This window comes from Cotesia typhae, unplaced genomic scaffold, assembly GCF_013202065.1.
Source record: "Cotesia typhae breed Kobodo isofemale line unplaced genomic scaffold, CoteBio_Ctyphae contig_123, whole genome shotgun sequence".
Taxonomy (NCBI): Eukaryota; Metazoa; Arthropoda; class Insecta; order Hymenoptera; family Braconidae; genus Cotesia; species Cotesia typhae.
Window position 1 is genome coordinate 1,312,934 of NW_027423715.1, and position 14,020 is coordinate 1,326,953.

At 27.2% G+C, this 14,020-nt stretch overlaps 5 protein-coding genes across 6 annotated transcripts; 3 read left to right on the forward strand and 2 right to left on the reverse strand.

Annotated features, from left to right (window-relative positions):
- Positions 1-47: 47 nt before the first annotated feature.
- LOC141534984 (RRP15-like protein) lies at positions 48-1,316 on the reverse strand. Its single transcript, XM_074254677.1, has 4 exons — positions 1,168-1,316; positions 607-994; positions 281-457; positions 48-189 (listed from the first exon to the last, which is right to left on the reverse strand). Exons 2-3 carry the CDS (start codon positions 969-971, stop codon positions 289-291), a joined length of 534 nt encoding a protein of 177 aa, XP_074110778.1. The 5' UTR covers positions 972-994; positions 1,168-1,316; the 3' UTR covers positions 48-189; positions 281-288.
- A 56-nt stretch (positions 1,317-1,372) lies between these two features.
- LOC141534925 (serine/threonine-protein phosphatase 2A regulatory subunit B'' subunit gamma-like) lies at positions 1,373-3,691 on the forward strand. Its single transcript, XM_074254577.1, has 6 exons — positions 1,373-1,554; positions 1,719-1,849; positions 1,914-2,300; positions 2,527-2,852; positions 2,960-3,301; positions 3,369-3,691. The coding sequence occupies exons 1-6, from the start codon at positions 1,509-1,511 to the stop codon at positions 3,478-3,480; spliced, it is 1,344 nt and encodes a 447-aa protein (XP_074110678.1). The 5' UTR covers positions 1,373-1,508; the 3' UTR covers positions 3,481-3,691.
- Positions 3,692-4,556: 865 nt separating this feature from the next.
- On the forward strand, positions 4,557-5,356 carry LOC141534999 (coiled-coil-helix-coiled-coil-helix domain-containing protein 7). The gene is made up of 3 exons (XM_074254714.1): positions 4,557-4,849; positions 4,926-5,027; positions 5,089-5,356. Exons 1-3 carry the CDS (start codon positions 4,784-4,786, stop codon positions 5,200-5,202), a joined length of 282 nt encoding a protein of 93 aa, XP_074110815.1. The 5' UTR covers positions 4,557-4,783; the 3' UTR covers positions 5,203-5,356.
- LOC141534934 (ethanolaminephosphotransferase 1) lies at positions 5,338-10,938 on the reverse strand. Of its 2 annotated transcripts, none has more exons than XM_074254587.1 (3): positions 10,535-10,938; positions 9,865-9,933; positions 5,338-9,300 (listed from the first exon to the last, which is right to left on the reverse strand). In XM_074254587.1, exons 1-3 carry the CDS (start codon positions 10,601-10,603, stop codon positions 8,266-8,268), a joined length of 1,173 nt encoding a protein of 390 aa, XP_074110688.1. In that variant the 5' UTR covers positions 10,604-10,938; the 3' UTR covers positions 5,338-8,265. The 2 variants fall into 2 exon arrangements, with proteins under 2 accessions (XP_074110688.1, XP_074110694.1); XM_074254593.1 differs by having other exon boundaries at positions 10,683-10,928.
- Positions 10,939-11,677: 739 nt separating this feature from the next.
- Eif3k (eukaryotic translation initiation factor 3 subunit K) lies at positions 11,678-13,367 on the forward strand. The gene is made up of 4 exons (XM_074254667.1): positions 11,678-11,837; positions 11,908-12,127; positions 12,198-12,423; positions 13,080-13,367. The coding sequence occupies exons 1-4, from the start codon at positions 11,785-11,787 to the stop codon at positions 13,235-13,237; spliced, it is 657 nt and encodes a 218-aa protein (XP_074110768.1). The 5' UTR covers positions 11,678-11,784; the 3' UTR covers positions 13,238-13,367.
- The last annotated feature ends 653 nt before the right edge of the window (positions 13,368-14,020 follow it).

Sequence of the window (14,020 nt, forward strand, 5' to 3'; positions counted from 1 at the left end):
GCCTCGGTTGGGTAATAATACTTACTGAAAATTATTTTGCTGAGTCGCTTGAAATTTTTAAAACTAATTCCATTTAGTTTACTCCAATCTACAAATTTTTCAACAACTTGTCAAATTACGACCTACTTTTTTTTATAAATAATTTTTTTTTTTTTTTTTTTTTTTTTTCACGAATATTAATTTATATGTCTAAAAATAAAAAATTGTATAAAATACTTGATTTAAGTAAATAATTAAATTAATAATAATTTTTATTAAAAATAAGTAGTTTAATATTTACATTGTCGATTAAGCCTTAACACTTTTGGTCCCACCCATAAGATGATCTAAAAATGTATTTTTGTCGATACTCTCGAGTACTTTTTCTTGTTTGCGCATCAATGGTCCAGCTTCTTCTAATTTTTGATCTATTTCCATTTGTTGTTTATACACTATATTGAAAAGCTGAACTACTCCTCTGTAAAATAAAAAAAATTCAAAATTTTTGCCGCAATTATAAAATAAATTGTTCAAATGTTTGATATTACGATAAAAATATTGGTAAAAGTTTATTTAAGAATATATATATATATATAATAAGAAATTTTAATAAAATTATTAAATTACTTTGTTGCTATTTTTTGTAGAGTTCTCTCGCGTCCGCGACTCAGTACTGAAGGTTTGACTCTCAAGGAGACACCTTTAGATTTTTTTTCCTTCTTCTCCTTAATTTCAGGCTTCTTGGCTGCGCTCTTGTCATCCTCAGCACCAGCCTCATCCTTGGGTTTTATTTCATTGAGCTTTTTAGCACGAGACAATACCAGAGTTTTCTTCTTTTTAGGTTTATTTGTTTTCAATATTTTTCGAAACACGTCTGCTAGACCCGGGTTACCATGGAACTTTGAACCTGGTACATACGTTTCTGTATCACTATTCTCAATTTCGGAGTCTTCACGCTCGTTGTCAGACTCCGAGGAGTTTTCTGGACTCATTTCTTCGATACTTATTTTTGGACCTTGAAGAAAAATTAATTTAGTAAATATTTGATTATTTTTAGAATAAACTTGAAAAATTATACGTGCAATATTTTTACTTGCAATTTAATTATTAAAAAAGATAGAAAAATTTTTTAACGTCGGCTAACTTTAGTATTATATTATTAAAAAGTAAAAAAAAAAAAATACTTACAGCTGATAATTAAGAAACTTTAAAAAAAATTGATATTATTATTAATTTATTATAAACTTTTTTTTAATCAATTATCTAAAATTAAAAATTGTGTTTATTTATAAAATCCAAACATGTGATCACCACGCGAGTGTAAATAAACTGATCATTAATGAAATTTAAGGTTAAGTTTTAGTTTAAAAAATTCCGCTAGAGGCAGTAGAAGCGCAAATTGTAATAAAATTGCTAACAGGCTTTGTTATTGTTTACAAGTAAATAAAAATCAACGTGCTTACGGTTTATTTGATAAAATAAGAAGATTTTTTTAAGTTAATTATTAAATTTTAATGTGAAATAATGCAATGGACTTGAAATCACTGTTATTAAAATATTCTCAATCAAAACAAGGTAAGTAAAAAAAATAACCTTGCCATGGAATAAATAATTAAGTCAATGACAATTAATTTACCAGATTTTTGATGATTTTTTTAAATTTAGTAACAAATAAATTATGGTAAAAAAAAATTCTAAAAATTTTTAGATGTTAGCTAACTTAATTTTAATTTTTATAGTTGAGAAAGATTCAGCTGAGATAGAAAAAGAAGAGGATAAATATTTCCAGTCATTTTACCGTCAATGGAAGGGAACGACAGCCGAGGACAATGATGCGACCTACAAAGTCATACCCAAGTTTTATTTCAAGGTATTTTATAATTTTTAATCTATAATATTTTTGGAGTATAAAACTTATTAATTTTTATTGATAGTTGCCGAGAGAAGATGAAATACTGCCTCAGAAGCTCAGAGAAGAGACCCGTGCCTTATTTCTGCAACGCAGATCCCGTCAATTGCTGGACAACAATGAGTTGAAAGCTCTCTGGGTCTTGCTGGACAAGCACCACAGCCCTCCGCTCTCCGGGGACGAGCAGATGATCAACTACGAAGACTTTAAGCAAGTGGGAAAACTTGCCGGGGCTAAGTGTGCTCCTTATTTCACAGCTGTGGTGTTTGCTAAGCTCCAACAGGGAGATCCTCATGGAAGAATCAGTATCATGGCGCTGTTCAATTATGTCATGAGAAAAGTCTGGGTCCATCAGACCAGAATTGGTCTTTCACTTTATGATGTTACGGGTCAAGGGTATCTTCGTGAATCTGTAAGTTTATTGATTTATTTATTGATAAATTTATAGGAAAAAATTTCTTGAAAAAAAATTACATTTTTAATTTATTAAAATTTCTACGTCAATTTTTTTTTGCCATAATTTATTATACATTATCCACAAAATTTTATTTATTCTCTTAATAATATAAATTATAAAATCTCTGCTGCAATAATTTTCATGAACATTTTTCACTGAAAAAATAATTAATATTTTTTAGGATTTAGAAAATTATATTTTGGAATTGATACCAACATTACCACAATTGGAAGGCTTGGAAAAATCATTTCACTCATTTTATGTCTGCACAGCTGTCAGAAAATTTTTATTTTTCCTAGACCCGCTACGAACTGGCCGGGTTAGAATTCAAGATATCCTGGCGTGCAGTTTTCTCGACGATCTTCTGGAACTGAGAGATGAAGACTTGCCTAAAGACTTGCAAGAAGCTAATTGGTTTTCAGCTCCTTCGGCTTTGAAAGTTTACGGGCAATATCTCAACTTAGACCGCGATCATAATGGAATGCTCAATAAGGAAGAATTATCTGGGTAATAATTTATTATTTTTTTTTTTTTTATTGAAAAAAAGATTTTATAATAAAATAAAAATTATCCATTCATTTTTTTAAAATTATAATTCAATTAATTTTATTCAGGTATGGAACTGGGACACTTACAGGAGTATTTTTGGAGCGCGTTTTTCAAGAATGCTTAACTTACGAAGGCGAAATGGACTACAAGACTTACTTGGACTTTGTACTGGCTCTGGAAAACCGACATGAGCCTCAAAGTCTTCATTATTTATTCCGTATTCTTGATATCAACAATAAAGGGTACTTGGACACTTTCTGCTTGAATTATTTCTTTCGGGCGATTCAAGAACAGATGACGATGCACGGGCAAGAGCCTGTTAGTTTTGAAGATGTAAAAGACGAAATTTTTGACATGGTTAAACCTGCTGATTCCTGTAAAATTACTTTACAAGATCTTTTAGCCTGGTAAGTATTTTGTTTTTTTTTTTTTTTTAATTAAAATTAGAAGTTAAAATAATTTTTGTTGTTTCAGTGGACAAGGTGATACAATGATTAGTATTTTAATAGAATTTCATGGGTTCTGGGCTTATGAAAACCGTGAAGCTATGGCTGCTGACACTGGAGAAGAATCTTCTCATGTATAAAATTTTTAATTTATTGAAAAATCTTTTTTTTTTTTTTTTTTTATTGGATTAAGAGACAACAGTTGATTTATTTTATAATAATTTTTGCAACAAATTAATTACAATAAAAAAATGCTTTAAAAAAATTTTTTTTATAACAATTTTACAATTATCAAATTAAAAAAAAATTATGCCAACAACACGTGGTGTTCCCAAGCGGTCACCCATCCAAGTACTAACCACGCTCAATGCTGTTTAACTTCAGTGATCGGACGAGAACTTTTTTTTTGTATAAGTTTATTTATTAAAAATAAGATATTATTTGTACAATATTTACAATGTTTCACTTATAATTTATTCATTTTTGTAGCTCCTGCTTAAGTTTAAGCTTAATCTAACATTTTATTTTACACTAAGTTGTTATCTTATTATCTAATGTTTTGTATTTTAAGTTTCGAGTACAGTATTATCGCAAAAGCAGTAGTAATTGACTTTGATACAGGAAAATTTGTGCAAAAACCTGTGGTTGGGAATTTCTATCGGACGAGAACTGGTTTTTTCAACATGATATGGTCGTTTACATCATAGATAAGCAATTCGTTTCAAAATAAAGTTGTCGATGAATAAAAAAATTAAAAGTACTTATCTATGCAATAAAATTGTAATTTTAAAAATAATAGTAAAGTTAACCGACGTTTTTAATTTTTTAATAATAAAATGAGAACTAAAAAATTGCACTTATAGTTTTTTCAAATTTTTTACAAATAAATTTTTTTATAACAATTTTTTCAATACAAAAAAATTCTGAAAATTTTCAGATGTCAGCTAACATTCAAGTTAGCTGTCACTTGGGAATTTTTTAATTTTATTTAACAAAAAGATTTGTTCCAAGAAAATTATTTTTAAAAAATTGCATTTTTTATTTATTAAAATTTCTACAAGTCCATTTTTTAAATAATTTTTTTGTTAAAAAAAATTAAAACAATTGTGAAGCGACAGCTAAATTTAATGTAATTAAATTATTAAATATGTGCTACATTAATTTTCACTTACCTTAATTTTCATATTTTAAAATTAATTCCACTTAAGACGCCTGCGCATCATCGTCCTATTACAGCTGTTTTATATATTTTTTATTCTAATATTATTTGATAATTAAATAATATTGAGCATTATGAACCGTACACTTTTGGATATCCCAAACAATTTTTATGTAATTTTTTGAATTTTTTTCTTCGAGTTAAATTTCTACCCTCCATACTGTAAATCGTTCTGAGCGTACATAACCTCAAAACAGTTTTATCAAAACACTGGAGGTATAAAAATGCCTACCGGGAAAAATATACCTGATTTAAGACTTGAATCTCCAGAAACCAATCCTTGTTTGAAGGTAAAAATATTAAATAATATTAATTATTATTTTTTAACAATAAATCATATTTATAAATATTAAAATTGTTCTCTAGGAACACAGACTGTCAATGAAATGCATTGCAGATAATTACAAAGATAAAGACAAAGTATGTGCCGTTTATTTTGACAATTACAAAGCCTGCAAGAAGTTCTGGGTAAGTTTTTAATTAAACTATTTATAAATTAAATTACTGTTTGTTAATTGTTTGTTTGCAGAGTAATGTTGTTTCTGAACGTAGGCTGCAAGGTTTAAGACCTTATTTACCGCTCCCGGATGAAAGAGAAAAAATAAAGAGTGATTATTTGAGTCAATTTAAGAAAAATAAATAATTACTTTCAACCATTTATTTATATATTTTGTAATTGCTAGTTGTAGTACATTTTTACTATGTATATACATAAATACGTATATATAAATATTGTAAATACATTTATTGGAGGATAAAATGAATGTAATAAAAAATATTTATTTAAAAACAAATAATTAATTTATTTATGTTGTAGTTTTCTCTTTAAGTTTTGTATAATCATCAGAGTTTCGTTAAATATACTTTGGTAGTTTACGAAGAGTTCTAAAGTCTCACACAAGATCCCACAAGGGCGTTTACCGACAAAAGGTCCCGGTGGAAAACCATAAGGGCTCATAAAAATTTTTTTTATTCAGGAATTGATTTATTTTCGTCCAAAATATGCAGAAATGCAAAAAAAAAAATTTTGTACGCTCCTATGGCTCCCGGGACCAACCTCGGATGCCGTAAGGGCGTATAAAAAAAATCTTTTATTTTTTTTAAGTCCAAAAAAAATTTTTAGTTTGAAAAAAATTTTTTTTTTCCATTTCTGTACGTTTCACGAAAAAATACGTCAATTTTCAATTAAAAAATTTTTTTTACACCCTTAAGGCATCCGAGGTAAATCCTGAGAGCCTTAAGGGCGTATAAAATTTTTTTTTTTTTTGGAAACTAATTTAATTTTACCTTAAATGTCGAAAAATACAAAAAAAAAAATTTTTCTAAGTCGAAAAAAAATTTTTAGTTTGAAGAAAAATGTTTTTTTATATTACTAAACACTTAATACAAAAATACATCAGTTTATTTTTTTCGAGAATAATTTTTTTTTTTTGTATCAAACGTGCAAAAATGCAAAAAAAAATTTTTTTTCAAAACTAAAAATTTTTTTTGGACAGAAAAAATAATAGGATTTTTTTTATATGCCCTTATCGCGCCTGTAACGTGATATAATAATTATTTGTTAATCAATCAGTATTTTTAAATAGTTTAGGCGCTGTATTACCTTTTTGTAAAGTCTTCAAATTGCCCAAAATATAAAAAAAAATAACCAATCTCCAAAACATTATTTTTTAAACAATTATTTAAACAAAAAATAACTGCAATATTCGGTTTCAGCGGTTCAAAAAACCTAAAAATAATTTAATTTTGTTCACCGACCTCAAAAGTTAACAAAAAGGTAATACAGCGTCTAAACTAATAAGTTAATTCATTATTTAATTTTAGTTTACAATTAATGATTTTTTATGTCAGTATAATTACTATGTATATTATTTATTTATACATACACACATTTAAATTACTGACAATTTTTAATTTTTGGGACTAGTTTGTACATTTCGTTTTTGTTTATTTTAGTAATTATTAATTATTAATTACATTACACCGGAAACTGTCCCAGGTTTATTTTAATAATATTTATTTTATAATAATTATATAAATAAACTATTACTCAAACTAGCGTACACTCAAATTATTCAGATGTTTGGTTGGTATAATGTAACAATTAAGTGTATTTTTTTACTTCTATAACTTATAAATGTATTTTTTGTAAAATTAAATAAATTACAAACGCCGGCTAAATTATTAAAAAAAAAAAAAAAAAAAAAAATTAACTAACAGTAAAAAAAAATCATACCGTAAATGATTAATAAAATTATTTATCTAAAAAACAGATCATGCGTTTTGTATAAATTATTGGTTAATAATAATGACTTGATTATTTTTTAATACATTATTGTATAATAATAACTATTTTAATTATGATAATTATGCAATTATTATTTTTGATTTTTAAAAATTTTTTTTAAACTAAAATAATTTTTTATTTTCAATTATTGCTTTATATTTAATTAGAATAAAAAAATTTTCGATTTTTAATTAAAAAAATTGCACAATTACCATAATTATGATTAACTAAAACTAATAATAATTATTATTAATAACAATAATTTGTAATGAATGATTGTTCAATGGCACAAGTGACCAAGGGTATTAAAATAAATTACTAACTAAAATAATAATAATTATAATAACGTCCGAGAGACGATACATGATAAAAATGAAGACACATAAAAATGAACCCACACGCGAGCCAAACAAACAGAATAAATTTATAAATTACCAAAAAAATAATTTAAGAAAAATCAATGAAGAAAGATAATTGGATTATCAATAGACGTACTAGCAGAGTTGATTTTGATTGATTGACAAGTACGATAAATATTTACAAGTGGGTCCATTATTTTAATTTTCATTTTTTTGAAATAAATTCCTATTTGATTTTATTGATATATTTTTTCTTTTAAAAATTAAGATAAAAGACCCAGTTATTGATATTTGTAATTTTATTCTAGTTAAAAAAATTGAATTTTCTCAAAAAACTAATTTTCTTAAAATTTGTAATTCAAAAATTACATATATTAATTTTTTATTATTTATTTTATTTTATTAAAATAAAATTGCAAGTGTCAATAACTGAGTCTATTAGCTTACATAAAAAATTAACAATTAAAAAAAAAAATTGTCTATTACAATTTTCCAAATTTTTTAAAAAATTTATAATTTTTTTTTAAAATTGTTTGTTTTTTTATGTTCACGTAAAGAACAAGATGACACTGGATATCATTCCAGATTATACTCAGTGATATCTGGATTATACTCATTGTAATCTGGATTATACTAGCTACTATCTAAAAAATTTTTTTTCATTCAGCATAATCTGGGATGATATCCACTGTCATTTTGTTCTTTCGGTGTACTTTTAAAAAAATAAAATATTTTAAAAACATTAAAAAAAAAATTTTATCCAAAAATATGAGCCAAAATTTTTTGAAACTTTCGAAAGCAAAAAAGCTATCTTTATTTTTTTTTTCACGACATTTTTTATCATAAATGCGCCGTAAAAATAAGCAGAATAAAAAAAATTTTTAAATGTTAATTTTTCACCTAGATATGGCCAAAAATAGAATGGACCGTACTTTTAAATAATTATCACAAGTACATATAAATACGTATTTAAAATAAATGGCAATAAACGTGTGTAAGATCTATTGATCCATTATAAAAGTGTAATCCTTCATTTCTAGCACGCATCGTCGGCAAGTAGTCATTCTGAATGTTCGCGAATGCGGAATGTGTTTATACGGAAGTGTTGACACATCTGGCGCACGACACAGCTCCCGTAGTGTATGTGAGCAGCGAGGGCAACTAGAGCAGTCAAGTACATGATCTGTAAATCGTAGCTGGGCACTACGTAGGAAAAAATGACCGCGGCACCCAGCGGCAGCAGAATCCAGGGCAGAATTTCGCACCTGGTGTTGCTCATCTGCGATACGATCAGACGACTGCAGATGTTGGAAAATATCGTTCCAGTTGCGAAGTAGATAATCCTCGGGTCTTTCTCCATAATGTTTGTCGGAGAGTGTGTCACCCAGTATGTCGAAATGCTAACTAATAAAACAAGAGGCACTAGAGGTCTCATGGCTTCGATGAAGGTCCGGTTTTTCCCGGTCTTGTCCCGGTAGGACTTTATGATGTTCCATATGATGACTGGGACGTTCGAGACCATCGCGCTTACGTAGAGAACTACCTCGAAAAGCATGCCGGCGTTGAAACCACCCGGAAGATCCATTTTCCAGAAGCCGTGGCCGAGTACGCCGGTGACGATGAACAGCAGGATTGTTGCTAGCATCGAGGCGTCGTAGCCCCAAGGAAGAAATAATACTCCGGTGTTGTACTTCTCCCAGTGACTCAGGTAGAAGTTTATCATGATGTTCCAGAGGACAAAGTACATCCTCAGAGGCGGGATACTGTGATCGGTTCGCCCGAATACTGAGTATATGCACACTGTTATCAGCATCGCGGTCCAGCTGTCCAGACCGTGGTCGAACAGCTCTCCCAAGGGACCTGAGGTCTGGGTTCGTCGCGCCTGCTTACCGTCAATCCCGTCCAAGGTGTACGCCATGAAGATATTGAATGCAGCTACCAGAAATACCAATTGTGGGATCGCTGGGTATTCCGGGTGGTCATCACTCGATGCGTAGTAATAGTAATCGTAGTAGGCGAACATCAGGAAGTTCAACACTGTGAAGAGGAATCCTGAGAAGGTTAATAAGTTTGGAGCTACCCATTTTGGACACCACTGAAAAATTAAAATAGTTAGTTTTTTTTTTTTTTTTTTTTGAGTAAATTCAATAGAAAAAATTTTTTATTTAAAAATTTGAGGAGGCTAAAAACGACCAAAATTTTCGGCAAAATTCAACTTTTTTTTTTTTTTTTTTTTTTTAATTCCCAAAAATCGCCTTTTAAGTTGTCACACTAATTAAATTTTTAGAATTTTTTCAACAAATAAATTATAGCAAAAAAAAATTATTTAAAAAATTTTAAATAAATTTTTTAAAATAATTTTCTAGTTTGTATTTCAAGAATAATAAAAAAAAATTTAATATTTCTATTATAAAATTTTTTATCCAACTCCAAAAAATTAAATTAAAATTATTAAATCACGGAAAATATTATGAGAATAATTTACCTTGAGTAATTCATGGATAAAAATATTTTCTCAAGGACTTAAAAAGATTTTAATGATAGAGAAGTAAAATAAATTAACAATTTAAACTATTCAACAGCGATAGAAGTGATACGTTAATTATTTAATAATAATTAATCTTAAATAATAAGATAAAAAATACTTATCACAACTTACAGTGATAACCTTGTTCCACCATGGGTGCATAACATAAATGCTGAGAGGACTGGTATCCAAGCAACTGTACTGTAAGTAAATATCAACAATTAGTCTCAAGACGTTAATAATTTTTCATTAATATAAAAATAAATAAACAAGTAGTAGTTACACTAGTCTAGTGTCTAGTTGAGGTATTCATTGGTATATCATTGGTGTTATCAGTCGCCTGATCATCGCTCAACACATAATTACCATTTCATACGTACAATATAAATGTAAATATAAATATAAATACATATACATTTATATCAATATATTTTCTAGAGTAAACTAGTATGAGCACAAATTATTAATTGTCATTGCCGCTAGTTAATGATAGCTTAATCATTTAGGTTACAAGGATATATTAAATTACCTAGGGTAATTAGTTGTTGCATATTTTTTTTTAAATAATTGCAATTTATAAAAAAATAATAAACGATGATTAAATAATTAGACGATAAGTGAGAGGACTAGGATTACTAATGTGACCTTGTGACCTGAGAATGAAATGCGGTAAAATCAGCGATTCCGGATTGATAATTCATCGCTCATAGCTATTTAATTTAATAATACTCACGTTTATAATAATAATAATTATTATTATATTATATTAAACTAATGGAGCCATTAAGCAATGTTTGTTTACCTTGTAATTTTCAAAACCAGCCAAATGCTCTTGAGTCAAGTAATTTACTTGAAGATTTAATCGAGTCATTTTTATAAATTTTAATAGATACTTTCAGTTAACAAATTTGTAAACTAACTACACGTTTTTAATTGACGACTAGACCTACCAGCTACATTCAATAAATGTACGAGTTACATCGAATGATTGGTTGTTGTTATGTGATTAACTGTTTTTTTTTTTTTTCTTTTATTAGTGTTTGTTGCTTAAACTTTATACTAAGTACACAACGTAAAAAAATAAATTAATAAACTACTCTACGTTGCCTCGGTTGCGAGTGATCTTGAGCACATCGCGTTGGAGATCGCCGAGTCGCAAGTTTAACAATTTTTCCTCGTCGCTGGATTGTTTTTACGCATGCGTTAGTTTTGTGTTGAGTGAAGTTGGCTGTTAATTTCGCTTTTTGGATATTTACTCCAGCGCTCGGATTTTTTGTTTTTGTGGTGAATTATGATAACACTGAAGTTAACAGATATTATTTTGTAAATAAATTCCTTGTTGCTAAAAATGATTAATTTTTCAATTTTATATTTTTTAATAATTTTTTTGCCAAAAATAAATAAAATTATTGCGTGAAAATAAATTTAACAAGTAAATAAATTATATAACACTGAAGTTGACAGATATTAAAATTTTATGTGACATTAAAGTTAGCTGTCACTTGATAATTTTTTTTTTTAACAAATAAATTTGCCCCGAAAAATTATTTTTAAAAAATTGCATTTGTAGTTTTTAAAAATTTTTAAATGTCAATTTTTTTTTTCGCTATAATTTATTTGTTACAAAAAATCTTAAAATTATCAACTATCTGTTAAATTAATTTTCATGAATTTTATAACAATTAAATTACTGAAAAAAAATTTAATCAAAAAGTTTCACATGTGAAAATTAATAAAAATTGTAAGTGAAAATTTTTAGAAGCATTTTTTTATTGTAATTAATTTGTCATAAAAATTTTTAAAATTGACAGCTGATCGCTAACTTCATTATTATTAAAAAAATTGCCAATTACTTACTGAAGTTGGATAAAGAAGAAATTGACTGATCGGCAGACATATTGAATAATCGATTAGTACGACATATCGAGAGTAATCGACTATTGAGTATTCACCACGCGTTCATTTAATCATCCTAACCTCAACTGACACTTTTCCTGCAACCCAAGCCGGACAGATTATTTTTGTTAGTTAGTTTAATAAAATAAAGTCAAAATGGTTGAAGCTATGAGACAAAGCATCGCTGATATGATCAAGGGCATCGAAAGGTAATTTTTAAAAATAATTTACATTAAAATTGCAAATTTATTAACTCTTATTTAATTATTTAATTTTTAGATACAATCCTATTCACTTGCCAACATTGGAGCAGTATGTTGATGTCCAAGCACGGGAAAATGCTTACGATTTAGAAGCTAACTTAACTGTGCTGAAATTGTACCAATTGAACCCGCAGAGCTTCAAGAATGATGTTGCTGCTCAGATTTTGTTAAAAGCTCTCACCAATTTACCTCACACTGACTTTGTTTTGTGTAAATGTCTTTTGAGTGAAAAGATTGTGAGCTATTTTTATTATTATTATTATTATTAGTTATTGGAAAAATTTTATTGATTAATAATTCGTTTAGATGCAAGAAGACCTTATTAATCAAGTTATTTACTTGGGGGACATTTTGGAGCGTTGTGAGTTCCAACACTTTTGGGAAAGAATGTCTCAGATCCCCATGACCGAACTTTGCGATCGAATCGTGGGATTCAAAGACTCCATTAGGAAATTTGTATGTCACGTTGTTGGAATCACCTTCCAGACTATTGACAAGGGTCTCTTAGCTCAATTGCTTGGTGACATTGACGGTAAGAATGTCTCTTAAATATTTATGAAAATTAATTTAGCACATTTAATAATTTTAATAATATTATAAAAATAATCATGAGGATGAATTCAGGAGGCAGCTAATTTTTGAGAATTTTTAGATTAATTGTAACTTAATGGTTATATAAAAAAAATTGTAAAAATTTCCATATGCATTTTTTTATGCTGTTTTTTCTGTAACAAATAAATTGTTTATAAATTATTAAAAAATTATCAGATGTCTACTAAATTCACAATTATTAATAAATGAAGATGAATTCAGCAGACAGTTAATTTTTGAGAATTTTTAGATTAATTTTAGTTTAATGGTTGTAAAAAAAAATCTAAAAAATTGCATAGAAAACCATAAATGTTAATAATAATAATAATAATAATAATAATAATAATAATAATAATAATAAGAAAAAGAAGAATTTTTTAACAAATAAATTATGATAAAAAAAAAAAATCAGAAAAAAAATTGACGTAGAAATTTTAAAGAATAAAAAATGCAATTTTTTGAAAAGAATTTTTTATAACAAATTTTTTTGTTAAATAAAATTTAAAAATTGTTAAGTGACTCCTAACTTTAATTTTATTAAATATTTACAAATGTAATTGTGGGTAATTTAATTGATGAATTAATTAATTTCTTTAGATGGAACTTTAAAGCACTGGGTGAAGAAATACGGCTGGCAAGAGCAAAGTAAAAATGTCATTTTCATCGCCAATCAGGACGAGAACATCAAAACTAAAAACATCACCGAGAAAATAGATTTCGAGAATGTCGCTGGACTTATGGCTGCCTGTCTCTAAAAACTTTTTAAATAAAACTAAATTTTTGTATCAAATTTAAAACTTCAGTACGTATGATATCAATTGATATAAACAATTACTTTTAATGATTTATACCAATAATAATTAACAATAAATTTATTCAATCGGACTTAAGGTCTTAATTTGACTATTAAATCATTATAATCATAATCAAATAGTTTTTCTGGAAATTATACAGGGAGTACTTTTCAAAATTTATACAAAAAATAAAATTTATGTTAACTAAAATATTTACCAGCCAGCTGACAGTGAATCTTGATGACTTATCATCGGAAACATTTATTGTGACCCAACAGTAAGTTCAATTATTTAATAAATACTTTTGTTCTAAATAAGCTTGTTTTATTAAACAAATTTATGAACATCAGCAGTCTAGTTAAAGCAATTGTTAACAACCGTCAACTTGTTTGATAATTCTGCTGCTTTTTTAATAAAAAAAAGCTTTTATTTCCGGGTAAGTTTATTGTTTTTAAAAATTTGTTAATTTACTAATTGAATTTTATTTTTATTATTTAAAAAAATTCTAAATAATACTCCAATAATTAATTTAATTTTAAGCCTGTCATTTCTAAGTGCTGGATAATTGGAGTAATTTTTTTAAAACGTAATTTTTAAGCATCTACCTGTAATTAGAGTTATTAAATAAATTAACACCTCAGTAATAAAAAATAAATAAATAAAAGATTGCGCAATCGCAGTGCATACGTAAGGCTGGAGGGCGCTACCTGAAAAATAGCCGGTACAATTATTTTCATCAACCTA

Excerpts from the sequence above, each read along its gene's own strand:
- LOC141534925 (XM_074254577.1), top strand. The coding sequence starts at position 1,509 with ATGGACTTGAAATCACTGTTATTAAAATATTCTCAATCAAAACAAG. Across the intron at positions 1,850-1,913 it reads TACCCAAGTTTTATTTCAAG|TTGCCGAGAGAAGATGAAAT; the intron begins GTATTTTATAAT and ends TTTTATTGATAG. Across the intron at positions 2,853-2,959 it reads AATAAGGAAGAATTATCTGG|GTATGGAACTGGGACACTTA; the intron begins GTAATAATTTAT and ends AATTTTATTCAG.
- LOC141534999 (XM_074254714.1), top strand. The coding sequence starts at position 4,784 with ATGCCTACCGGGAAAAATATACCTGATTTAAGACTTGAATCTCCAGAA. Across the intron at positions 4,850-4,925 it reads AAACCAATCCTTGTTTGAAG|GAACACAGACTGTCAATGAA; the intron begins GTAAAAATATTA and ends ATTGTTCTCTAG. Across the intron at positions 5,028-5,088 it reads AAGCCTGCAAGAAGTTCTGG|AGTAATGTTGTTTCTGAACG; the intron begins GTAAGTTTTTAA and ends GTTTGTTTGCAG.
- Eif3k (XM_074254667.1), top strand. The coding sequence starts at position 11,785 with ATGGTTGAAGCTATGAGACAAAGCATCGCTGATATGATCAAGGGCATC. Across the intron at positions 12,128-12,197 it reads GTCTTTTGAGTGAAAAGATT|ATGCAAGAAGACCTTATTAA; the intron begins GTGAGCTATTTT and ends TAATTCGTTTAG. Across the intron at positions 12,424-13,079 it reads ATTGCTTGGTGACATTGACG|ATGGAACTTTAAAGCACTGG; the intron begins GTAAGAATGTCT and ends TAATTTCTTTAG.
- LOC141534934 (XM_074254587.1), bottom strand. The coding sequence starts at position 10,603 with ATGACTCGATTAAATCTTCAAGTAAATTACTTGACTCAAGAGCATTTG. Across the intron at positions 9,934-10,534 it reads CTGGTTTTGAAAATTACAAG|TACAGTTGCTTGGATACCAG; the intron begins GTAAACAAACAT and ends ATTTACTTACAG. Across the intron at positions 9,301-9,864 it reads GGTGGAACAAGGTTATCACT|TGGTGTCCAAAATGGGTAGC; the intron begins GTAAGTTGTGAT and ends TTAATTTTTCAG.
- LOC141534984 (XM_074254677.1), bottom strand. The coding sequence starts at position 971 with ATGAGTCCAGAAAACTCCTCGGAGTCTGACAACGAGCGTGAAGACTCC. Across the intron at positions 458-606 it reads CTACAAAAAATAGCAACAAA|AGGAGTAGTTCAGCTTTTCA; the intron begins GTAATTTAATAA and ends TTTATTTTACAG.